The 27,843-nt window shown below is 37.8% G+C and overlaps 1 protein-coding gene across 4 annotated transcripts in view; it reads right to left on the bottom strand.

Moving 5' to 3' along the window:
- cacna1ia (calcium voltage-gated channel subunit alpha1 Ia) overlaps positions 1-27,843 on the bottom strand; it is a 566,877-nt gene that overhangs the window by 177,925 nt on the left and 361,109 nt on the right. For all 4 annotated transcript variants that reach the window (XM_062036515.1, XM_062036516.1, XM_062036514.1 and 1 more), the window contains 2 exons: positions 9,184-9,532; positions 6,563-6,655 (listed from right to left, as the gene is read on the bottom strand). In XM_062036515.1, coding sequence (XP_061892499.1) covers positions 6,563-6,655; positions 9,184-9,532 — 442 coding nt within the window. The remainder of the gene's footprint in view (positions 1-6,562; positions 6,656-9,183; positions 9,533-27,843) is intronic.

Genomic DNA, 27,843 nt, shown 5'->3' with positions numbered 1-27,843 from the left:
AGCCTTACCAGAAGAGTTGAAGCTGTAATAGCTGCAAAAGGTGGACCCACACCCTATTGGTAAGGAATGGGATAACACTTCAAGTTCATATGTGAGTCAAGGCAGGTGGCCAACTACTTTTGGCAATAAAGTGTATGTCACCCGAAAGAACTTGGGATTGACCAGTGTCTTTTATTCCCTGAGAGGAAGACTGGTCCGACGCAACAATAGACAGACAACATTCACACACTAGGGCCAATTTAGTGTTGCCAATCAACCTATTTGCCAGGTGCATGTCTTTGGAGGTGGGAGGAAGTCGGAGTACCTGGAGGGAAACCCACACAGTCACGGGGAGAACATGCAAATTCCACACAGAAAGATCCGGAGCCCAGGATCGAACCCAGGACCTTCGTATTGTGAGGCACACGCACTAACCCCTGTTCATTCTGCAACATACTATGCTTTTCAATTGTTATGCATCCTTAAATAACAATTAAACATTGTTGTATAACACCTATATGTTATTTTATTTTCTTTGAGACTATGACCACTACCATACTATACTACACTGTACCACTGAGAGTATGACCACTACTATACTATACTACACTATACCATTGAGACTATGACCACTACTATACTATACTACACTATACCATTGAGACTATGACCACTACCATACTATACTACACTGTACCACTGAGACTATGACCACTACTATACTATACTACACTATACCATTGAGACTATGACCACTACTATACTATACTACACTATACCACTGAGACTATGACCACTACTATACTATACTACACTATACCACTGAGACTATGACCACTACCATACTATACTACACTATACCACTGAGACTATGACCACTACTATACTATACTACACTAAACCATTGAGAGTATGACCACTACTATACTATACTACACTATACCACTGAGACTATGACCACTACTATACTATACTACACTATACCATTGAGACTATGACCACTACTATACTATACTACACTATACCATTGAGAGTATGACCACTACTATACTATACTACACTATACCATTGAGACTATGACCACTACGATACTACACTATACCATTGAGACTATGACCACTACTATACTATACTAAACTATACCACTGAGACTATGACCACTACTATACTATACTACACTATACCATTGAGAGTATGACCACTACTATACTATACTACACTATACCACTGAGACTATGACCACTACTATACTATACTACACTATACCATTGAGACTATGACCACTACTATACTATACTACACTATACCACTGAGACTATGACCACTACTATACTATACTAAACTATACCACTGAGACTATGACCACTACTATACTATACTACACTATACCATTGAGACTATGACCACTACTATACTATACTACACTATACCACTGAGACTATGACCACTACTATACTATACTACACTATACCACTGAGACTATGGCCACTACTATACTATACCACACTATACCACTGAGACTATGACCACTACTATACTATACTACACTATACCATTGAGACTATGACCACTACTATACTATACTACACTATACCATTGAGAGTATGACCACTACTATACTATACTACACTATACCACTGAGACTATGACCACTACTATACTATACTACACTATACCATTGAGACTATGACCACTACTATACTATACTACACTATACCATTGAGACTATGACCACTACTATACTATACTACACTATACCATTGAGAGTATGACCACTACTATACTATACTACACTATACCACTGAGAGTATGACCACTACTATACTATACTACACTATACCATTGAGACTATGACCACTACTATACAACACTATACCATTGAGACTATGACCACTACTATACTATACTAAACTATACCACTGAGACTATGACCACTACTATACTATACTACACTATACCATTGAGACTATGACCACTACTATACTATACTACACTATACCATTGAGAGTATGACCACTACTATACTATACTACACTATACCACTGAGACTATGACCACTACTATACTATACTACACTACACCATTGAGACTATGACCACTACTATACTATACTACACTATACAATTGAGAGTATGACCACTACTATACTATACTACACTATACCACTGAGACTATGACCACTACTATATTATACTACACTATACCACTAAGACTATGGCCACTATCCTACTATACTACACTATACCACTGAGACTATAACCACTATCATACTATACTACAATATACCACTGAGAGTATGACCACTACTATACTATACTACACTATACCATTGAGACTATGACCACTACTATACTATACTACACTATACCACTGAGACTATGACCACTACTATACTATACTACACTATACCATTGAGACTATGACCACTACTATACTATACTACACTATACCATTGAGACTATGACCACTACTATACTATACTACACTATACCACTGAGACTATGACCACTACTATACTATACTACACTATACCATTGAGACTATGACCACTACTATACTATACTACACTATACCATTGAGACTATGACCACTACTATACTATACTACACTATACCATTGAGACTATGACCACTACTATACTATACTACACTATACCACTAAGACTTTGGCCACTACCATACCATTGAGACTATGACCACTACTATACTATACTACACTATACCACTGAGACTAAGACCACTGTTATGATGCCATCTCACAGTGATGTGATTAAGAAACACAATATTATATATATCAACTATTAATTATTTCGCAATACAGTCCTTTTCATTCTTCAAGGCAGCGACCTTCTGCAAAAAGCTAGACAAAGATTTCTCGTGTTTTTAAGAATGTCCTGCAAAAAGAAAAAAAACGCTAAGCTGGTCCCAAGTCCGGCACCCTTTCGGGAGGAGGCTGCGACCCCGTACCGTAGAAACCCTCACGAAACAAAAAACGCAAAGCGGATCAATGCCCTTTAGAGGATGGAACGATTTGCAAAAATGCGAGTTTCTCACAAGTTTTTGGAACTGAACTCACGGGCCACCAGTTTAATTGCCCAAATGATGAAAACGAGAGGACCTAACCTTGAGGAACACTACGAGTATAACTAAATAACAAATTACTGCTGACTGCATTTAAGATAAAGACGTTAGAACAGGGGTGTCAAACATACAAACAGGTTTTATCCGGCTTATAGGATGAGTATGCTAAGTATACAAATTAACCTGCATTTTTTTGAATGAAAGAAACAGCTGTTTTAAATGTGTCCACTGGATGTCGCAATAGCAATTATTTGTATATTTGTAGATGAGTCTACATACGTACAAAATAAACCACATAATGTTAGTACATCAGTCAAGGAACATTTTTTAAGTACATAAATAATAGGGGTGTGGGAAAAAATCGATTCAAATTCGAATTGCGATTCTCACGTTGTGCGATTCAGAATCGATTCTCATTTTTAAAAAAATCGATATTTTTTTTTGTTATTAATTTTTTTATTTTTTTTTAGTTATTGGTTGTTTTTTTTTAAATTAATCAATCCAACAAAACAATACACAGCAATACTATAACAATGCAATCCAATTCCCAAACCAAACCCGACCCAGCAACACTCAGAACTGCAATAAACAGAGCAATTGAGAGGAGACACAAACACGATACAGAACAAACCAACAAACAAAAATTTATATAATCAACAACAGTATCAATATTAGTTACAATTTCAACATAGCAGTGATTAAAAATCCCTCATTGACATTATCATTAGACATTTATAAAAAAAAAAAAAAAAAGAACAATAGTGTCACAGCGGCTTACACTTGCATCGCATCTCATAAGCTTGACAACACACTGTGTCCAATATTTTCACAAAGATAAAATAAGTCTTATTTTTGGTTCTTTTAATAGTTAAAACAAATTTACATTATTGCAATCAGCTGATAAAACATTGTCCTTTACAATTATAAAAGCTTTTTACAAAAATCTACTACTCTGCTTGCATGTCAGCAGACTGGGGTAGATCCTGCTGAAATCCTATGTATTGAATGAATAGAGAATCCTTTTGAATCGGGAAAATATCGTTTTTGAATCAAATCGTGACCACAATAATTTCTATTGAATCAAATTGTGGGATTCGCAGCCCTAATAAATAACATACTGTAATTTGATGTTGATATTTAAAAAAAAAAATCTTGCTAGATTGCAAATCAACACCAATGAGTTGACAGATGGACATAATCACATACTTTATTCAGAAAATATAAATAACAACAAATAAAGATAGAATACTATTAACATGTAACATGTAAGTGTAAAAAAACCCCAAAACTTTATGATTTGTACACGTTCAGAATGTGCTTGTTCTATTTTTAAACAAAGAAAACAATCTGAAGTTGTCTTTATTTTTAAGTTATCGTGCCGTGATTTTACCAGTCCTGCCCACTTGGGAGTAGATTATTCTCCATGTGGCCCCCGATCTGTAATTAGTTTGACACCTCTGCGTTACAGCAACACTTTCATTTCATAAATCACATTTGTAGAAAAATATTTCAACTGCCAAAAAGGAGAGGTTTTAAATGAGAGCTTTGAGGAACGTCTCGGGTATGTAAATAATAAGTTTGGACCCCAGTGTTCTATGTTTGCTAGCAAGGTTAAAGTATCAACGTAAGGATATGCCAATGTGTTTAGTGGTCCAAAGTCCTCTATACATCAGGATCACTCTAGTGTTTTAGGACTTTGTTGTAAAAATGTTGGTCTATCGAGTTTCAAACGGAACTCTGGAGCCGGTATGGTGTCATTCCCGGGCCGGATTTGGCTCTAGAGCCGCCAGTTGAAGAGCCGTGCTTTAAGGGTAACCGTACCACTCACGCTGCCCGAGGCCAAAGATAGCTCGCCTGTGTAAAATCAGAATTCAGCTAAATGATGGTCACATCGATACATGCTGAAATAATGTGTCATGTACGACATCATCAAGTTTGTAAGTCTTGTCACACATCTGTCTGTCCATTCATATAATGTGTTGCTGTTAGAAGCAGACCCACAATACTGGTTGGCAAGAAAGCAATAAGCAGAACAGTTCATATTTACCAGACTGTGATTATAAAAAATATGATTAATGTGTAAAGACAATTGCTATTCAACTGGCCGCCCTGGGGCCAGATCCGGCCCCGGAATGACAAAGGACTGCTGTTATCTGTTATGTGTGCTGTGAAGGATGCTGGCTCTTGGGAACAAACAAAATAAGAATTCTTGTGAATCAAGAAGTCTGTTCCCCTGGTCCTTTGATATCTGGAAATATGGCCCCTAAAATGTACATCCACGTGACGTTATAGTAGTATACAGTATCATAACAATCGGTTTATTTCACCATTAAAAAGACAAAATGCCATGGACTGATCGAAAATGCTTAGTTGAAGACAGCCCTACAAATTACTGTAATGACAACCTTGAATGTAAGACTTGTTTTTTTATTAATATTTTTTAAACAAAAAAAGAAATAAAGGTAATCTGGTGCAAAGTGCGAATGCTGGAAGAAAAACCTTGACTCCCTTGGGTAGAAGTCGTTTAGTACCACCTGTTTTTTTGCATCTCTACACCCCAAATATTAGACGCTCTGCCACTTTCAGACTTTAAAAATACCATCTTATATTTTGATCAGTATGGTATCAGTTTTTATTCATTTATTTGTTAGTTGTTTTTTTTTTAGTATGGTATCAGTTAATGGTTATATCAAAATCCATACTTTTTAATAATATTGGGTGCCATATTGATTAATTGATGATTAACTTCATCCCTTCATAAAATAGACAGGCAGCTCTGATAAATATCTGTATTACTTAAAATAATACTGATTTTGTTTAAAAAAAATTCTCCCCAAATATTTAAAAAAGTAAAATACAAATAAGGCAACAAGATAAATATCCAACACTTCTCTTAAATCTGTAAATCTGTACAGTAAATAATGGCATCTACATCAACAATATGATTTGCCTAAGTGGCAAGACAGGGCAGGTTTCCCTTCTCGTCAGGGGATTTTATGAAATCCCCTGACGAGCAGGGAAACCTGCGAAACAGGCTTGTAGGGATGATAAAGCCTCTGTGCTTTTTCCTGACCTAACATATATTCTGCTCTACCCTGGTATTGAGCACTGTATAACGGATAAACCACAGAAACCTCGCCTATATAAATATTTATTTTTATTTTTATTTTATTTTTATTTTTTTGACACCGCTATACACTACTGTACTTGGTTGCAGTGCAGTCTCAACTTTGTTACTCGACTAGACGTCAGCTTTTCTTCCTGTCATTCACACACACACCACTGCCATGGCGACGCAGAGACAGCATGATATGCTGGTTTATCGAAATCGAGCAGTTGTTACACTAATATTGAAAATATAATTTTTAAAAAATATATTGTGTACTCTTTTGTCTCGGATTTTGTCTTGAAAAAGAGGGGTCGTCTCATATACGAGTCAAAAAATGCCATCCTTAATTGTGATGGTGGCATGTAATACTTCAAAAAGTAAATGTGATACTTACAATGATGAGTAAGATGAAGTAGATGAAGTTGTAGAAGGAGTGGGCATCCATTACATAATACATAATCTCTACCCAGCCCTCCAGAGTGATCACCTAAAAAGAAATATGGGATTTAGACTCTGTGCAAAGAACTGAAAAGGGAACTGAACTTTTTTTTTTGGGGGGGGGGGGATTTTGCCTATCGTTCACAATCATTATGAGAGACAAGAACACATATGGCTTTTTAATTTATTAATTTATTTTAAAGGCTTGGAAGATGCGACTAATGAGAGTCACCGTTGTAGCCTTTGAAGCCCTTTAAAACAACTTCAAAACCCTCCATTAATGTTTTATATATATACACTGCAAATCTATATATAATGTAGCAACGTACACCTTCATAACAATATGTAATATGTTTTATATACACACTGCAAATCTATATATAATGTAGTAACGGTCACCTTCATAACAATATGTAATATGTTTTATATACACACTGCAAGTCTATATATAATGTAGTAACGGTCACCTTCATAACAATATGTAATATGTTTTATATACACACTGCAAGTATATATATATATTGTGGTAACAGACACCGTCATAACAATATGTAATATATACAATACTTACCGAATTTTGATCATTTTAATTATTGCAAAGACTGATATTTCCAACGCATTGATTTCCGTTTCCATAGCAGCACACTTACAACTAGAGATGTCCGATAATGGCTTTTTTGCCGATATCCGATATTCCGATATTGTCCAACTCTTAATTACCGATTACAATATCAACCGATACCGATATATACAGTCGTGGAATTAACACATTATTATGCCTAATTTTGTTGTGATGCCCCGCTGGATGCATTAAACAATGTAACAAGGTTTTTCCAAAATAAATCAACTCAAGTGATGGAAAAAAATGCCAACATGGCACTGCCATATTTATTATTGAAGTCACAAAGTGCATTATTTTTTTTAACATGCCTCAAAACAGCAGCTTGGAATTTGGTACATGCTCTCCCTGAGCATGAGGAGGTTGAGGTGGGCGGGAGTGGAGGGTGTATATTGTAGCGTCCCGGAAGAGTGAGTGCTGCAAGGGGTTCTGGGTATTTGTTCTGTTGTGTTTATGTTGTGTTACGGTGCGGATGTTCTCCCGAAATGTGTTTGTCATTCTTGTTTGGCGTGGGTTCACAGTGTGGCGCGTATTTGTAACAGTGTTAAAGTAGTTTATACGGTCGCCCTCAGTGTGACCTGTATGGCTGTTGATCAAGTATGCCTTGCATTTACTTGTGTGTGTGAAAATCAGTAAATATTATGTGATTGGGCCGGCACGCAAAGGCAGTGCCTTTAAGGTTTATTGGCGCTCTGTACTTCTCCCTACCTCCGTGTACCACTCCGTACAGCGACATTTTAAAAAGTCATATATTTTACTTTTTGAAACCGATACTGATAATTTCCGATATCACATTTTAAAGCATTTATCGGCCGATATTATCGGCAGTCCGATATTATCGGACATCTCTACTTACAACTTGCTTGGCACTCAGCATCAAGGGTTGGAATTGGGGGTTAAATCACCAAAAATGACTCCCGGGCGCGGCTACGCTGCTGACCACTGCTCCCCCAGGGGGTGATCAAGGGGATGGATCAAATGCAGAGGACAAATTTCACCACACCTAGTGTGTGTGTGTGACAATCATTGGTACTTTAACTTTAACTATAACTTCTGGAAACAAACGTGTGGTCCTACTACTGTAAACAACCACAAGTGTGTGTTTTAATGGCAGACTTGGTAACAGACAACAAAGACGACAAATGAGGATTCACAACCGATACTGAGGGTGAACTACTGCTGCTAGAAGCCAGCACAAAGGAAGGGTGTACGTTTGATCAGACGGAAGCCGAGAGAATGAGGTGAAAGTGACTGGAAGCTGAAAAATGTGGAATTTGAAGCCAAGCTATTTCGCCATAAATGGACTGCTTACCCAAATAAACCAGAAAAAAATTTCGTCAGCCAGCTGGACCAAACGCACAACTGTCCATCGAGTGAATCGCACTTTAATATTATACATGATACACGCAAAACGTCATCCGTGTTAGTACAACTACAGTACATACGCTGTCTGGTTAGCTGTGTACAAACAAAACAGAAAATGTGGGCTAATACTTTACAGATACTGTAATATGATTGTTCATGTTTTTCAGTCAGTACAGATTGGTGTCCTATCGCATTATGTTGGGCATTACAAATCGTGTTGTCATAGAAGCTACCTTTTTAGGCTAATACCGTAGCACGCAGATGTGTTGCTACGCTAGAAAAAGAGTTCCCCAGTGTTCGCTCTTACAATAACAATGTCGCTACAGCTCGGTTATTATACAGGTAACGGAACGTAAATGAAGTATTGTTGACTGTTTTTGAATGCATTTTTAAAGTGATTTAGAGATATAATTGATTGCTTCCATTAGCTGCATTGCTGGCCACAAAGAACGAGCTGATTTTTTACAAATTAGAAAAAAAAAAGAAAAACATTTTTGTCTTATTGTCTCTCATAAGGATTGTGAACGATAGGCAAAATAAAATAAAGTCCCTTTAATGCAATTAAAATGTAGAGAAAAGAAGCAGAAAAATACCTGAAAAATGACAATCCAGGCATAGACAATGTTGTCAAAGCTGATGGCACCTTTGTGAGGGTTATTGCTTCCCGTGTGGCAGCGGGTGTAATACTGATTCCAATTGATGCACAGGCCAATAGTATCACCGGCACCGCTCCCGTTCGCCATGGGCTCCGGACTGAGGCCAAGAGCCTGTCGGTGGAGCGCGTCCTCCCTGTCCAGGCAGCACGTGTGACCTCCTTCCCGCCTGGCCGGCACGTCGGAACATGACATGATGCCGTTGTCGGAGGCCAGCGAGCAGATGAAGGGGCGCTCGTCATCCTCCTCGGGTCTGTAGTACGGGTGTGGCAGGGCCAGTTTTGAAGAGCTGAGATGAGGGAAAAAAAGGTGCTTTAAATACTACACTGCAAAAAGTCAGTGTTCAAAAACAAGAAAAAAAAATACAAAAATTAGGGGTATTTTATTTGAACTAAGCAAAATTATCTGCCAATAGACCAAGACAATTTGGCTTGTCAAGACTTTCCAAAATAAGTAAAATTAGCTAACTTCAATGAACCCAAAAATACCTTAAAATAAGTATATTCTCACTAATAACAAGTGCACTTTTCTTGGTAGAAAAAATAAATATGAGAACTTTTTGCTCAATATGTTGAACAATATTCTTAAATTAAGTAAATGCTAGTGCCATTATCTTGACATAATGATATGTGCTCGGCATTACATTTACTTATACTAAAAACACATTTATTGTTCTTAATGGAAATTCAACAAGGCAACCACTTGTTACTCTTGGGGTCTGCTAGCCACTCAGGCAAATCATATGGTCTAAAAATGCATTTTTCCATCGACAACATGACATCATCGCGCCAAGTGCGTGCTCTTTCAGTCAATTAGTGCGCATATATATATACAGCCCGGAACCCCGGCCAAAGATTTTTTAATTGTAATTTTGAAGAATTTATCTGAATGTACATGAACTATTTCTGTTTAAAGTTGTTAGAAATGTCACATGTTAAATGTTTAAATATAAACTGTCAGTTTACTGTACTGTGCCAACTGTACTACTATATGAGTACGTTTTGTCTATTGTTTCATTGAAAATAAAAAAGCAAAGTCCATTTGGCTGTCATCTGTTTTAATTATGAGACACAATTGTGTCAAAGTCGTGATTTTTTTTTTTTCATGCTTGAAATAAGAAATTATTATTTAAAAAAAAAGTAGTTTTATACTTGTGAGTGTTGATGACACAGCTTTGCAACAGTTGATTTTCTAGTTTCAAGCATGTTTTACTCAATATAGGTAATCAAATCTCAGCTACACGCTGTAAAATCTTACTGAGATCATTTAGGACCGAAACTCTTAAAACAAGTAAAACACTAACATAAAATCTGCTTAGTGAGAAGAATTATTTTATCAGACAGAAAAGAAGCAAATATCATCCTTATTTGAGATATTTAATCTTACTTAGATTTCAGTTTTTGTAGTGTACCTTTTGCATTTATTATTGTTAGATATTCATTCAATTATTAGCTTTCTTCACATCATCGTTTTGTGTGTCTGTATGTGTAAGATAGGAAAGAAGTGTGACCCGGCGGTGAACTTGCAAATGAGGTCTAAAGCTAATGTAGCAAAGCAAAAACATGCCGACAGGTGTGGTAAACAGGTCGGGGGTGCATGTGTTAGGTCAGGGCATGACAAAGTAGCCTGAAGAGGCCTGGACAGAATACCTAGAATATATTTTTGCCGGGGTAGAAGTAATGCTTGGTAGAGGAGAAAATACAACACAAAATAAAGACACATTTATATTGAATCAAAGGGTCGTTCTAATGCTGCCAACATTGGCACTTATTTTTATAGTTCTAAACCTAAAAATTATGTCTCCTGGTAAAAATCCTGAGTCCTGATTTCAGGTGTGTTTTCTAACAAATTATTTTATAGCGCCCACTTTTAGCTTCAAAATGTGGGTGTTCCTGCATCAGCCCATAGGCGCCGATGGAGGGGGGTGGGATTGATGACAACTTTCGAACTTTAAAATAATTTTTGGAAAATCAATCTTGTTGTTGCTAATTATGTGGCGATTTTGGCCCGTTTTACATAATCAAAAAGTCACAAATCTTATAGTTTATAATTACTAAAACCTAACCAAGGTGTCATTGTGCCCGATAATGAACTAATGACACATTCATCTTGACTTTGAACATACTGCACTCGAGCAAATGAAGTGCATACTTACTCAACAGCCATACATGTCACACTAAGGGTGGCAGTATGAACAATGCTAACACTGTCATAAACATGTGCCATATAGAGAAACCAGACTGAACAACAACGACAAACACATTTTGGAAAAATATTTGCACCACAACACAACATAAACACTACAGAACAAATTCCCAGAATTCCCTGGGAACTCTTCCGGGACGCTACAATACAAACAAAAGCCATTGGTGGAAAAACATATCAAACGGGAACAAATTAAATATTTGAACTCTCAATTGCTAGGACCTATTCGGCGCAGTATAAGACAATGGTACCCCTCGTCTGGGGCTTATGCGAGTGGAAATGGCGGGCGTTTCCCCATTTCATCGCCAGAACAGCTGAGCTAGCTTTTCGGGGTTGGCTGACATGGTCTCACAAGATGTAGTTTCTCTTTAAATATCCTTCTTGAAAATGGCCTAGTAAATATATACAGTTGTGCTCATAAGTTTACATACCCTGGGAGAATGTATGACTTCTTGGCCATTCTTCAGAGAATATGAATGATAACACAAAAACCTTTCTTCCGCTTATGCTTAATGGTTGTGTAAAGCTATAAATTGGCAAACAACTGTGTTTACTCGCAGATAATTTGACAATTATTTTGTCTTCCCCATGACTCAGAATCCAGAAACATCTGTGCAGCACTGGATGAAAGATGCAATGGTCTGTCAGAAGCCCAGAAACTCACTGACCTTTTATACACACACATTAATTACAAACAAACAGGGCACAGGTGAGGATTGGAACCTTGATTAGCCATTTGTGTCAACTTTTGTGCATGTTATCAGATCAAAGTCACTGGGGTATGTAAACTTTTGATCAGGGTCATTTGGGTACTTTCTTTTGTCATTTTGATTTAAAAAGAGTAAACACAGTTGTTTGCCAATAAATAGCTTCACACAACCATTAAGCATGAGTGGAAGAAAGGTTTTTGTGTTATCATTCATATTCTCTGAAGAATGGCCAAGAAATCATACATTCTCTGAGGGTGTGTAAACTTATGAGCACGACTGTATATACTGTATATATATATATATATATATATATATATATATATATATATATATATATATATATATATATATATATATATATATATATATGTTTTTGTTTATGTATATATATAAACACACACACACATATATATGTATGTGTGTATATATATATATGTATCTATATATATATATATATATATATATATATATATATATATATATATATATATATATATATATATATATATATATATATATATACATATATACATATACACACATACATACATATAGATATACATATATACATACATATATATATAAAAATATATATATATACATATATATATATACTGTATATAAAATATATATATATATATATATATATATATATAAATATATATATATATATACTCTGTATATAATATATATATACTCTGTATATAATATATATATATACTGTATATATATATATATATATATATATATATATATATATATATATATATATATATATATATATATATATATATATATATATATATATATATATATATATATATATATATAATCTAAAAAACAGTCACACATAAGGCAAATTAATACATGCATATTAACAAAAGAGCTTAGAAATAGCCAATGTCAAAATGTTTGATTAGCCATTCAAACCTGTTTGTGTCAACTTTTGTGCATGTCATCAGATCTAAGTCACTGGGGTATGTCAACTTTTGATCAGGGTCATTTGGGTACTTTCTTTTGTCATGTTGATTTAAAAAGAGTAAACACAGTTGTTTGCCAATAAATAGCTTCACACAACCATTAAGCATGAGTGGAAGAAATGTTTTTGTGTTATCATTCATATTCTCTGAAGAATGGCCAAGAAATCATACATTCTCCCAGGGTATGTAAACTTATGAGCATGACTGTATCTGCCACCTAATCAACGTTTTATTCTCCTTCTCTGCTATCCCGGTCTGGCTACGGTGCAACACTTCCCGCTTCCTGCTAAATTGAAACTTGTGAATTGATACTCACTGGGAGTAGATTTTTCTCCATGTGGCCCCCGATCTAAAATGAGTTTGACACCCCTGATCTAAGCAGTACGTGAGCTTTATTGAGATATGTTCCGACACTGAAATAGCCGAGCATGCGCAAAAACCACATTGCCTGCCGAGCTAATAAACCAAATGACAAGCACAAAATTGGAGATGAGTTCCTTTAAGTGTCAGACAACAGATTGTTTAATCACGTAAACGAAGTCGTGTGGAAAGTAAGTAAGATTATGCAAGTGTGTGTGTCTGAGCGTGAAATCAGCGGAAAAGCAGATTATACTCTCATGCATTGACAACCTCTTAAGCAGCCAGTCAGCGCGCGTCTTTAGCTGCTCTGAACTTGGAATTGTGAACCTGACTGATTGCCACCACCTGAAGCAACGCGTTATTAACTGAGCTGTCTGCAGATAATTGTCACTATTTAAAGGGGCGCATACTAAAATATCTATCTTTCACAGTCTGTCCACCTCGGTTCGTGCCCTATTGCACGCTCACTTGAAGGAAAGGAGTCATTTTTAATATTGCCATCACCTACACCTGAAGGTCTAATAAAGTTGCCTGGGGAGAGAAGTGATGCATGACTTCACATTTTCTTTCCATGCATCTTTACAGGTATAGTTGTATTAGTAAGCTATAGAGATGCCCGATAATGGCTTTTTTGCCGATATCCCGATATTGTCCAACTCTTAATTACTGATTCCGATATCAACCGATACCGATATATACAGTCGTGGAATTAACACATTATTATGCCTAATTTTGTTGCGATGCCCCGCTGGATGCATTAAACAATGTAACTTTACCATGAATTGATTAACGTGGACCCCGACTTAAACAAGTTGAAAAACTTATTCGGGTGTTACCATTTAGTGGTCAATTGTACGGAATATGTACTGTACTGTGCAATCTACTAATACAAGTTTCAATCCATCAATAAAAAACAAGGTTTTCCAAAATAAGAGAACAACTTCAACTCCAGTTATGGAAAAAAGTGCCAGCATGGCACTGCCATATTTATTATTGAAGTCACAAAGGGCATTATTTTTTTTAACATGCCTCAAAACAGCTTGGAATTTGGGACATGCCCTCCCTGAGATAATCCTGATACCCACTACAACTATGAGAAATACTATACTTTGACTTTCACAAAGTGCTTTTTTTTTTTTTTTTAAACATGCCTCAAAACAACAGCTACACAAACAATGAAGGCACACAGCTTCAGTCCAGAGTATACTAGAGCATACTTGCCAACCTTGAGACCTCCGAATTCAGGAGATGGTAAGGGGGGGTGGGGGGGGGGGTTTGCAGGGTTTTGGTGGTAGCGGGGGTGTATATTGTAGCGTCCCGGAAGAGTCAGTGCTGCAAGGGGTTCTGGGTATTTGTTCTGTTGTGTTTATGTTGTGTTACGGTGCGGATGTTCTCCCGAAATGTGTTAGTCATTCTTGTTTGGTGTGGGTTCACAGTGTGGCGCATATTTGTAACAGTGTTAAAGTTGTTTATACGGTCACCCTCAGTGTGACCTGTATGGCTGTTGATCAAGTATGCCTCACATTCACTCATGTGCGTGTTAAAGCTGCATATATTAAGTGACTGGGCCGGCACGCTGTTTGTATGGAGGAAAAGCGGACGTGACGGCAGGTTGTAGAGGACGCTAAAGGCAGTGCCTTTAAGGCACGCCCCCAATAATGTTATTCGGGTGGAAATCGGGAGAATGGTTGCCCCGGGAGATTTTCGGGAGGGGCACAGAAATTCGTGAGTCTCCCGGGAATATCGGGAGGTTGAAACCAAAACCGCTAATTTCCGATATTACATTTTAAAGCATTTATCGGCTGATAATATCGGCAGCCCCATATTATCGGACATCTCTAGTAAGCTATGTGATACAGTGATTACGTTCGACCAATTCAGTGCATTTTTGCAGATAATGAACGCTCTCATACGTTATTGATGACAGAACAGAACTTAAAGTTTCCATATCAAAACTCACAGGACCTGCTTTACAGGGAGGTGCACTGTTCTCTTGCATCAAGCATGAAAACTTATGGCGTAAAATATGTGTTATTTATAAGGCTAGTAGTGAAAAACTTATTTTCAAAACTAGGATTGATCTCAACCTAAAATGTGCAAAAACGAACAGCAACACTGTGCTGGTAAAGAGGAAGTGCTTATCTAGAGTAGGGTCGACCCCAGTTGACTCTGGACTGGTGACCAGTCAATCACAGGACTCAAAACAGCCATTTATACATTTGGAGTCCCCAATGAACAAATGACAAAACCAAGGTCGGGATGATGATGATTTGAATAGCCTGGTTTTATTTTGCTGCTTTTCAGTCTGAAGCTACATCACTGGAGCCCCTCTAACACTGACAACTGTGAGAATGAGATCTTGTTAAGAGTTATTTTTAATCCATAGTCATGTTTAAAGCAGCTCGTATTTTCCTATGTAGTGTGTCTTCTCTTGATCTCCGTGCTTGTATCTTATGTCCGCAAGTAAACTCTGTGTTTCACCTTTAAGGCGTTGGAATGTCTATTGGGAGTATAATGTACTCCCTTTTGTGGAGTTTAGAACAATAAGGTTGTATTTCTTCTATTACCGCATTTGTAAGGACTAATTTTGGCCGCTTGCACCCGTGATCTTGTCCTTTCGGTCATAACCCAAAGCTCATGACCATAGGTGAGGATGGGAAAGTAGATCGATTGGTAAATTGAGAGCTTTGCCTTGAGGCTCAACTCCTTCTTCACCACAACGGATCGATACAGCGTCCGCATTACTGAAGACGCCGCACCGATCCGCGTTGTTACCAGTGATAAGAAGCTGATTCTGAACAAAAGAGCGCGTTGTAGCGCATATTTAGTCAATAACATGTACACACAACACTATATACAAACCCCGTTTCCATATGAGTTGGGAAATGGTGTTAGATGTAAATATAAACGGAATACAATGATTTGCAAATCCTTTTCAACCCATATTCAATTGAATGCACTACAAAGACAAGATATTTGATGTTCAAACTCATAAACTTGATTTTTTTTTTGCAAATAATAATTAACTTAGAATTTCATGGCTGCAACACGTGCCAAAGTAGTTGGGAAAGGGCATGTTCACCACTGTGTTACATGGCCTTTCCTTTTAACACCACTCAGTAAACCTTTGGGAACTGAGAAGACACATTTTTTAAGCTTCTCAGGTGGAATTATTTCCCATTCTTGCTTGATGTACAGCTTAAGTTGTTCAACAGTCCGGGGGTCTCCGTTGTGGTATTTTAGGCTTCATAATGCGCCACACATTTTCAATGGGAGACAGGTCTGGACTACAGGCAGGCCAGTATAGTACCCATACTCTTTTAGTATGAAGCCACGTTGATGTAAAACGTGGCTTGGCATTGTCTTGCTGAAATAAGCAGGGGCGTCCATGGTAACATTGCTTGGATGGCAACATATGTTGCTCCAAAACCTGTATGTACCTTTCAGCATTAATAGCGCCTTCACAGATGTGTAAGTTACCCATGTCTTGGGCACTAATACACCCCCATACCATCACAGATGCTGGCTTTTCAACTTTGCGCCTATAACAATCCGGATGGTTCTTTTCCTCTTTGGTCCAGAGGACACGACGTCCACAGTTTCCAAAAAAAATTTGAAATGTGGACTCGTCAGACCACAGAACACTTTCCCACTTTCCCACTTTGTATCAGTCCATCTTAGATGAGCTCAGGCCCAGCGAAGCCGACAGCGTTTCTGGGTGTTGTTGATAAACGGTTTTCGCCTTGCATAGGAGAGTTTTAACTTGCACTTACAGATGTAGCAACCAACTGTAGTTACTGACAGTGGGTTTCTGAAGTGTTCCTGAGCCCGTGTGGTGATATCCTTTACACACTGATGTCGCTTGTTGATGCAGTACAGCCTGAGGGATCGAAGGTCACGGGCTTAGCTGCTTACGTGCAGTGATTTCTCCAGATTCTCTGAACCCTTTGATGATATTAAGGACCGTAGATGGTGAAATCCCTAAATTCCTTGCAATAGCTTGTTGAGAAAGGTTTTTCTTAAACTGTCCAACAATTTGCTCACGCATTTGTTGACAAAGTGGTGACCCTCGCCCCATCCTTGTTTGTGAATGACTGAGCATTTCATGGAATCTACTTTTATACCCAATCATGGCACCCACCTGTTCCCAATTTGCCTGTTCACCTGTGGGATGTTCCAAATAAGTGTTTGATGAGCATTCCTCAACTTTATCAATATTTATTGCCACCTTTCCCAACTTCTTTGTCACGTGTTGCTGGCATGAAATTCTAAAGGTAATGATTATTTGCAAAAAAAAAAAAAAAGTTTATCAGTTTGAACATCAAATATGTTGTCTTTGTAGCATATTCAACTGAATATGGGTTGAAAATGATTCACAAATCATTGTATTCCGTTTATAATTACATCTAACACAATTTCCCAACTCATATGGAAACGGGGTTTGTATTTAATCACTTATTTTTTCACATTTTAGGCTTCCCCTGCAGTCTTAGAGCAATCGCCACTGCTGTCGAACTAGTATGTACTGCATGTTTGTATGTAGATGATTTGGCATGTGACAAAAGCGGTCGTTTCATGTGTATCTGACATGGCTATGACGAGGACAAGGAGTGGGTCTTCGCAGCAAGGTCTGATGGTCGTGGAGAAAGACAAGACAAGGACCGCCTGCCTCGCACATTCAGGGTCAGTTTTCACGTTGCGTCTGTTATTTCGCTTGTCTCCGCTCTTTTATTATTTTTTTTATTTGTGTGTGTTGTCCTTGAAGAGAGGCACGCTGAAGGCAAACGTTCACACACTCGGAATTCTGTGCGCTATGAATAGGGGCCCACGGGCGTGCACGCCTACATGCGCGTCCGTGCATTTGCTGCATTCGGCAGCTGTGGGGGGCATGAGCCGATTCCACGCGTGTTGGTTGCATCAAGTCTGTAGCGGGATGGTTTGTTTACAGCAGCCCGTAGCCGGACGCTTGTCACCCGATCAATGCTGACAAATGTCACCGCCTGCACTCCTCTGAAGATGTGCAGCGTTGTGCTAATGAGACTGACACGCCAAGAACACATGGAAAAAAAAACAGAAAACGGTGAGAAGCCTCTGTCAGAGTACAAGAGCGTGAAAGAAGGCTATAGGACCAGTGTGCGTTTAGCGTGGCCCCTGCCAAAATCTGGCGTCACGTTGAGAAACACCTGCTAATGGGGAGCTAAGTTCCTGAGAGCCATCAACGAGTGGCGGCTGTTTGGTTTAGTGAAAATGAGACTATCCATTATAAAACGTTGGTAAGAGGATGGCATTTCATTAGGTACACCTGTACAAGCCAATGAGCTCTATCATAAGAACTGTGTGAAGTATTACAAAAATACAAGTGCTGTATTTTGATTGACACTTGCAGGGGCTATTACTGTAAGACGTTCTCAATGCTACGGTGACCATGGATGAGATGCTGGCTGTCCAGAGTTGGGACCCGGGGTGGACCGCTCGCCTGTGCATCGGTTGGGGACGTCTCTGCGCTACTGACCTGTCTCCGCTCGGGATGGTCTCCTGCTGGCCCCACTATTGACTGGACTCTCACTGTTATGTGGATCCACTAGGGACTGTACTTAGAGGGGGGGGTTACCCACATGTGCGGTCCCCTCCAAGGTTTCTCATAGTCATTCACATCGACGTCCCTTGTGTGGGCTCTGTGCCGAGGATGTCGTTGTGGCTTGTGCAGCCCTTTGAGACTTTTGTGATTTAGGGCTATATAAATAAACATTGATTGATTGATTGATACTATGTAACTTTCACAGTCATCAGTCAGCTGCATTCACTCCTGCATTAGACACTTTCTGGCCAACGAACAACAAAGCAAAACGGAAGATGAGATCTCATTTATGTCTTATTTATATCTCCTAGACTGGGGGTCAGAAACTCTTTCAGAGATGTGTGAAAATGGAAAAAGATGAAGAAAAAAATGAATTTTTTGTTTTAACCCTTGTGTGGTGTTCGGGTCTATGGGACCCGTTTTCATTTTTTACTAAAAGAAAAATGATACGATTTATTCATTTTTCAAACTGAGACTCACTGACTTTGGCTCATTTTCTATGAAGAACAGATATCAGAATACATATTTAATGACCACACGCCATACACCCCCCCTACACATTTCTATTACATATAAGATGTCCGGGTCCACTGGACCCGGGGCTAATAGAACTGTGGAAATTGATGTTCTGTGTACCACACACACACACACACACACACACACACACACACACACACACACACACACACACACACACACACACACACACACACACACACACACACACACACACACACACACACACACACACACACACACACACACACACACACCACAGGCCTACACAGGAGGAGGACAGAGTGTAGGTACACAGAACATCAGAGGGTCAAATGTGCGAGAAAATGAGAGCAGACAGTGTTGACAAACAATATTGCAACCTTGTGTGGGAACCGCAGGTGCAGAAACACAAAATAAGAATTCCTGTGGGATGCAGAAACTGGCAGAGACATTTTCCGTGCAACGTTCATATTGTTGTTACTCAGCCAGCGTTTGTGGGTCTGATGGACCCGTTGCATTTTGTGGCTTTAAACGCCTCACAATCAAACACTTTTATGTTAAAATACTGAACAGATGTTTATTGGGATAAGGTAAACATCTGTTCAGTATTTTAACATACAAGTGTTTGATTGTGAGGCATTAAAAGCCACAAAATGCAACGGGTCCATCAGACCCACAAACGCTGGCGGAGTAACAACAATATGAACATTACACAAGGGTTAATATATTTTCTGTAGGAAGACAAACATGATGCAAACCTTCCTAATTGTTAGAAATCCCACTGTTTATGTTATACACACTTCACTGATGAGAGTATTTGGCAAGTTTTGTCCTACTAATTTAAGCGATCCTTGAACTCATCGTAGTTCGTTTACATGTACGACTTTCTCCGATGCTGCCACAGAAAGACGTGTTTTATGCCACTCCTTGTTTGTCTCATTATGTCCACCAAACATTTTATGCTGTGCGTGCATGCACATAGGTGAGCTATGTTGATTTTATTGATTTGCTGGAGTGCTAATCAGTCATATTTTGGTCAATCCATGACTGCAAGCTAATCCATACTAAGAAGTGGTGACTTGTCCGGGGTGTACGTTGCTTTTAATTCTCAGATTTGTCTCAGACATCTCATTTTGTTCTTTTTAAATACAATGATATCTGTATATCCCACTTCCCCAGTATTGCTCAAATAGCTATCCTAACCTGCTTTGTCTTAGTGATGGCTTCTCTCTTTTTATCTTATTTCTTGCTCTTAAGGGCCCCTTGGGAGCAAGAGATAAGAAACAAATGATCACATACTTAAACAAATATGATAAGCTCAAATTGATATCAAGATACGAGATTGAGCAACAGATGAGCGAACACATTTTTGCCATTGATTGGATCACAGTCACATTTTCAAGTAGTTGATTTTAACATTAACCAAAATAAGTATAACTTTAATGCATAGCATTTCCCCTAATTAATTAATGTAAAATGATTTAATTTGAGCTGTTGATATTGTTATTGTACGTACATTGATATAATTAATAGAATCTAAGTATTTAAACTTGAATAACTCTTGGGGTACGCTATAAATTAAATACCTAATTCGATGGTAAGGACAAAAAAACGGCTAATATATTCAAATGGGTATAACATTATTGAAAACTATCATCATTATTATTTAAATTATTACATTTAAAGGGGCTGCTTGCGGTGAGTTTAGAGTAAACAATAATTATACTAAAAACTTAGTGCTGTTAAATGATCATTCTTTTTAATCTAATTCTTGACTCTTTAATATTTTGATTAATCACAGTTAATTACTTGTTTAAATAATTTAAAAATTAATCTAAAAAAAAGACCCCGCTAGACAAAAGCAATTTCATTGTAAAAATGTCAGACACAAATATTTTTTAATTGTTTTATTTGAATGTACGTCATTTTTTTGTGTTACTTATGAGCATAGTTTACCTCAGGGGTCCCCAAACTATGGCCCAAGTAAAAAACATGTATATATATATATATATATATATATATATATATATATATATATATATATATATATATATATATATATTTTAAGTCTGTCCTTTCTAACCCATTTTATATGGCTTGTTACTCTCAGTGTCTCCTAGCCGCTCAGGCAAATCATATTGTCTAAAAATGCATTTCCCCATCGATAACGTGACATCATTGTGCTCAGAATACATGTATGTATCTATCTATATATATATATATATATATATATATATATATATATATATATATATATATATATATATATATATATATATATATATATATATATATACACATAGCACATGTATATATATATATATATATATATATATATATATATATATATATATATATATATATATATATACATATATATATATATATATATATATATATATATATATATATATATATATATATATATATATACACATATAGCCCGACCCTTGGCCACATTTTTTGAACCCAATGCGGGGACCCCTGGTTTACGTCATTACGTGCTAAAAGCTAGAAGAGGGCGGGTATAAACACTCTGGAAAGTTAGCGCCCTCTAGGATTCCACGTAAAGATTGCAAAAAGCCCCTTTCATCAAAAAAAGTGTTTTTTTATTTTGAAAAAACATATGTAATTTTTTAATTTTGCACATAATATATGTTGGCAGGCATGAGATGAATAAATACACATCATAAACATAAATCAGATTATTAATACAATTAATAACAACATTTATTTTGACGCTCTGTTACATTTTTTGCAGCGTCAGGTTTACTTACTGCACTGCAATGCTCTTTTCACACACGCACACGCACGCACACACACACACACACACACACACACACACACACACACACACACACACACACACACACACACACACACACACACACACACACACACACACACACACACACACACACACACACACACACACACACACACACACACACACACACACACACACACACACACAACAATCCCATGCATTAATACACTATTTTTCTCCCTAATAAAACCCTGCAATTAGAAAATGCATGATTCAATCATGTGATGACGGTGCAAGTAGACATGTGTAGTTATAATGGGGCTCAATAGGCACATTTTTGTCCTTTATGGTACAAGTTGGGTTTGAATTAATTCCCACCATATGGTTGATCTATAAAAACATGTTAAATTAAAGTTTAAAATGAAGTAACAGAACCAAATGTCTGCCCTTATTTATGTAAAAATATATATATTTTCTAACATTTGGTGGTTGCGGCTTGAATACCGGAAATAGCCTGGAAAATGCGGTAATATAAATCAAAGCTCTTTTCTGATCAAAATAATAAATGTAATAGATTATTCGTTGCCGCCCTACTGATAACTAATAAAAAAAACATATGAGACATTTTTTTAAATCACATGCACATGTGTCATGGCCAAAATCAGATGACAACATCCTGTGGAGGAAATGGGGCATCATCACATACAGTGCATCCGGTAAGTATTCAAAGCGCTTATTCCAAAAATGGAATACAAACATTTTTGTTTTTCAAATTCTACAGACAATACCCCATAATGACAATTTGACAATCAATCAATCAATCAATGTTTATTTATATAGCCCTAAATCACAACTGTCTCAAAGGGCTGCACAAGCCACAACGGCATCCTCGGTTCAGATCCCACATCAGAGCAAGAAAAAACTCAACCCAATGGCACAATGAGAAACCTTGGAGAGGACCGCAGATGTGGGGACCCCCCCACCCCCAGGCGACCGGTGCAATGGACGTCGAGTGCATGTAGCATAATATTGTGAGAGTCCAGTCCATAGTGGATCTAACATAATAGTGAGAGTCCAGTCCATAGTGGATCTAACATAATAGTGAGAGTCCAGTCCATAGTGGATCTAACATAATAGTGAGAGTCCAGTCCATTGTGGATCTAACATAATAGTGAGAGTCCAGTCCATAGTGGATCTAACATAATAGTGAGAGTCCAGTCCATAGTGGATCTAACATAATAGTGAGAGTCCAGTCCATAGTGGATCTAACATAATAGTGAGAGTCCAGTCCATAGTGGATCTAACATAATAGTGAGAGTCCAGTCCCTAGTGGATCTAACATAATAGTGAGAGTCCAGTCCATAGTGGATCTAACATAATAGTGAGAGTCCAGTCCATAGTGGATCTAACATAATAGTGAGAGTCCAGTCCCTAGTGGATCTAACATAATAGTGAGAGTCCAGTCCATAGTGGATCTAACATAATAGTGAGAGTCCAGTCCATAGTGGATCTAACATAATAGTGAGAGTCCAGTCCATAGTGGATCTAACATAATAGTGAGAGTCCAGTCCATAGTGGATCTAACATAATAGTGAGAGTCCAGTCCATAGTGGATCTAACATAATAGTGAGAGTCCAGTCCATAGTGGATCTAACATAATAGTGAGAGTCCAGTCCATTGTGGATCTAACATAATAGTGAGAGTCCAGTCCATAGTGGATCTAACATAATAGTGAGAGTCCAGTCCATTGTGGATCTAACATAATAGTGAGAGTCCAGTCCATAGTGGATCTAACATAATAGTGAGAGTCCAGTCCATAGTGGATCTAACATAATAGTGAGAGTCCAGTCCATAGTGGATCTAACATAATAGTGAGAGTCCAGTCCATAGTGGATCTAACATAATAGTGAGAGTCCAGTCCATAGTGGATCTAATATAATAGTGAGAGTCCAGTCCATAGTGGATCTAACATAATAGTGAGAGTCCAGTCCATAGTGGATCTAACATAATAGTGAGAGTCCAGTCCATAGTGGATCTAACATAATAGTGAGAGTCCAGTCCATAGTGGATCTAACATAATAGTGAGAGTCCAGTCCATTGTGGATCTAACATAATAGTGAGAGTCCAGTCCATTGTGGATCTAACATAATAGTGAGAGTCCAGTCCATAGTGGATCTAACATAATAATGAGAGTCAAGTCCATAGTGGGGCCAGCAGGAGACCATCCCGAGCGGAGACAGGTCAGCAGTGCACTTGTATTAAATTAATACATCTTTGCAGCAACTCTCAAACTCGATCAGTATACCGGTATTAATATAGTACCGTGAAACTAATTAATCATATTCGGTACTATACCGCCTCTGAAAAGTACCGGTCAGCCCCCCCCCCGTGCACTCCTGTCGTTGTCACGTCATGACATTGCTGTTTACAAGCAGAGGAGCATGTTCGGCAGCGCACAATCACGGAGTACTTACAAGCAGACACAGTGTGTAGACAGAAAAGGGAGAACAGACGCATTTTGGCTTAAAAACTAACAATAACGGTGAAGTTATAACACTGAAACGCCCTCAGGAAGAGGTGCTTTAAGACATGGCTAGCTAAAGTCCAGCCCCAGTTTGCAGTGTTTTAGCTACTTCTAAATCACTAATCCTTGTCTCCATGGCGACAAACAAAGTAAGTTTCTTACAAGTATCATCCCTGCAGGACGAGGAATCGCTAAACATGCTTCACTACACACTGTAGCTCACCGGCATCAAAATGTAAACAAACGCCATTGTTGGATCTACACCTAACATCCACTGTAATGATACCAACCACAGTAACGTATCTAATCGATACTACTTTGATTATGTCAATATCTTCTTTGGTTTAAAAAAATATATATATTATGTTTATAAACTCAGGAAATACGTCCCTGGACACATGAGGACTTTGAATATGACCAATGTATGATCCTGTAACGACTTGGTATCGGATTGATACCCAAATTTGTGATATCATCCAAAACTAATGTAAAGTATCCAACAAGAGAAGAATAAGTGATTATTACATTTTAACAGAAGTATAGATAGAACATGTTAAAAGAGAAAGTAAGCAGTTATTAACAGTAAATGATCAAGTAGATTAATAATTAATTTTTTACCACTTGTCCTTAATAATTTTGACAAAATAGTAGAATTATAAATGACACAATATGTTACTGCATATGTCAGCAGACTAATTAGGAGCCTTTGTTTGTTTACTTACTAATAAAAGACAAGTTGTCTTGTATGTTCACTATTTTCTTTAAGGACAAACTTGCAATACAAAACATATGTTTAATGTACCGTAAGAGTTTTTGGTAAAAAAAAAAAGCCAATAATGCAATTTTTTGTGGTCCCCTTTATTTAGAAAAGTATCGAAATAATTTTGGTACCGGTACCGACACTAGTTGTAACATAACAAAATGTGGAATAAGCGGAGTACTGTGAATGCTTTCCGCATACACTGTATATTGGTCATGTAACAAGCCATCTATTTGGAGACTTGTGTGTGTGTGCACGTGATCAGTCACGGAGCAAAAATGACGACGCGGATGAAGGGTCTTGCAAGGTGTCAGATGGCAACGTGATTGCTGCACTTGACCGCGACACTCCATTGTTGCCTCTCAGTGAGGCAGAATTAGCTCTTTACTTAGCATAATAGTCCTCAAGTGCTAACTCACGCGCACCTTTCTAATTAAACACTCGAGCACCCTGGCTAAGCTGCGTCGCTCTCTCCTGCCGGTTTCAATGACATGCAGAATCACACTCGCCTCTCAATGACAACTCGTCAAACAGACTAGCACATAGGAGTGTATGGTCGGGTGCAATCCAGCTGGAAAAACTACCGAATGTGCCCTTAAGCCTGTTAGACAAACGAAGCCGAGCACAAAAACATGGTGATTCAAGTTGCCTCATTAAGTTAGTGAAGTAAGTTTCATTACAGTAAATTTCAGCACTTAACTCGCGGGTCAGCAACCCGCAGGCGGCTCTTTAGTGTCTTTGTCTTATGTTGTCCACCAAAAGTTTTATACTGTGCGTGAATGCACAAAGGTGATGTTATTGACTTGTTGGAGTGCTAATCAGGCATATTTGGTCAGTGCATGACTGCAAGCTAATCAATGCTAACATGCTATTTAGGCAAGTCGTATGTAAATATAGCATCATTATGCCTAATTTGTAGGTATATTTGAGCTCATTCAATATCCTTTACTTGTATCCTCTTTGTATATACTTTATATTTGCATGTCTCATGACACATTGGCTGCATTTCAGATAGTTGTTTGTGTGTCATGTTGTTCCAGACCACAGCAAACATTACCTAGCTTGCCAAAGATTGTAATAATTCTATTAAAAGAAGACAGCCTGCCGTTTCCTTTAACTTGGACACACACATCTATACCTTTGGCCATTAAAAGCCAGTAATTTCCAGGAGTTATCTCACCTTCTAAATAGCCTCTGATTTACTAATGGTTTCTAAAGTTGTAAAAATGTGTAGAATAAATATTACATTTCAACATTACTGTCAACGAAGATTTGCTTCAGCCTGCGACACATAGTCATTTTGATAGTAGGCTAATATAGCTAATATAGACACTTATGTCATGTGTTGCCTTCATTATAAGACTTATATACGGCTTTTAAAGTCATTTTGATAGTAGGCTATTATAGCTTATATAGACACTTAGGTCATGTGTTGCCTTCATTATAAGACTTATATACGGCTTTTAATTTTTTGCGGCTTTAGACAGATTTGGTTTTTGTATTTTTGATGTAATATGGCTCTTTCAACGTTTTGGGTTGCCGACCCCTGACTTAAATTTAAGAGGAAAAAGCTGGTGTGGTGGATGGTCCGAATCTTAAACAGCAACAAAAGTGAATTTAGTACAAAAGTTTTATTTACCCATAATCAAAAAGTACAAAGTTGGATTGAATTGTCATGCACACAGACAACGTCCTCCGGAGACGTTGGATGAATCAAGAATCATGTGAATCATCCATAGACTTGGTCTACTTGGCTACTTATGTGTTTCTCTCATGTGTCAAGGTGCCGTTGTTTTGGACCTGTTTATTCTGCAACCTCCTTGCATCTTTTAGCCATAACAAACAATCAAAACATTTTGTAGAATGGTCAGACCGACCATTTATTCAACTCTCACCCACATATGCTCCTTCAATGGCACAGAATAGAAAAAAAAAGAAACGAGCAGACATTCTTAATGCTTTTCGACCTCGTTCTCTTTTCGGACAAAATATGGTTCAAAAGGTCAGAAATTTCACTACACTGGCAGGGCTCGTGTTAACTGGCAGATATGCATCCCCTTTTCCGTAAAACATTTATAGTTACTCATTACTTTACCAAAAAGATTCCACACACACACACACACTCAGTATGTCCACACTAACGTTCCCTCTAAGGTGCGCGCCTGCGCAATTGCGCACTGCTCACGCGTCCTCTGCGCACAGCAAATTAATGCCAAGC

Source organism: Entelurus aequoreus, linkage group LG25 (assembly GCF_033978785.1).
Source record: "Entelurus aequoreus isolate RoL-2023_Sb linkage group LG25, RoL_Eaeq_v1.1, whole genome shotgun sequence".
Lineage (NCBI taxonomy): Eukaryota > Metazoa > Chordata > Actinopteri > Syngnathiformes > Syngnathidae > Entelurus > Entelurus aequoreus.
The sequence above is the reverse complement of the archived record's forward strand: the minus strand, read 5'-3'. Positions and strand labels throughout refer to the sequence as shown.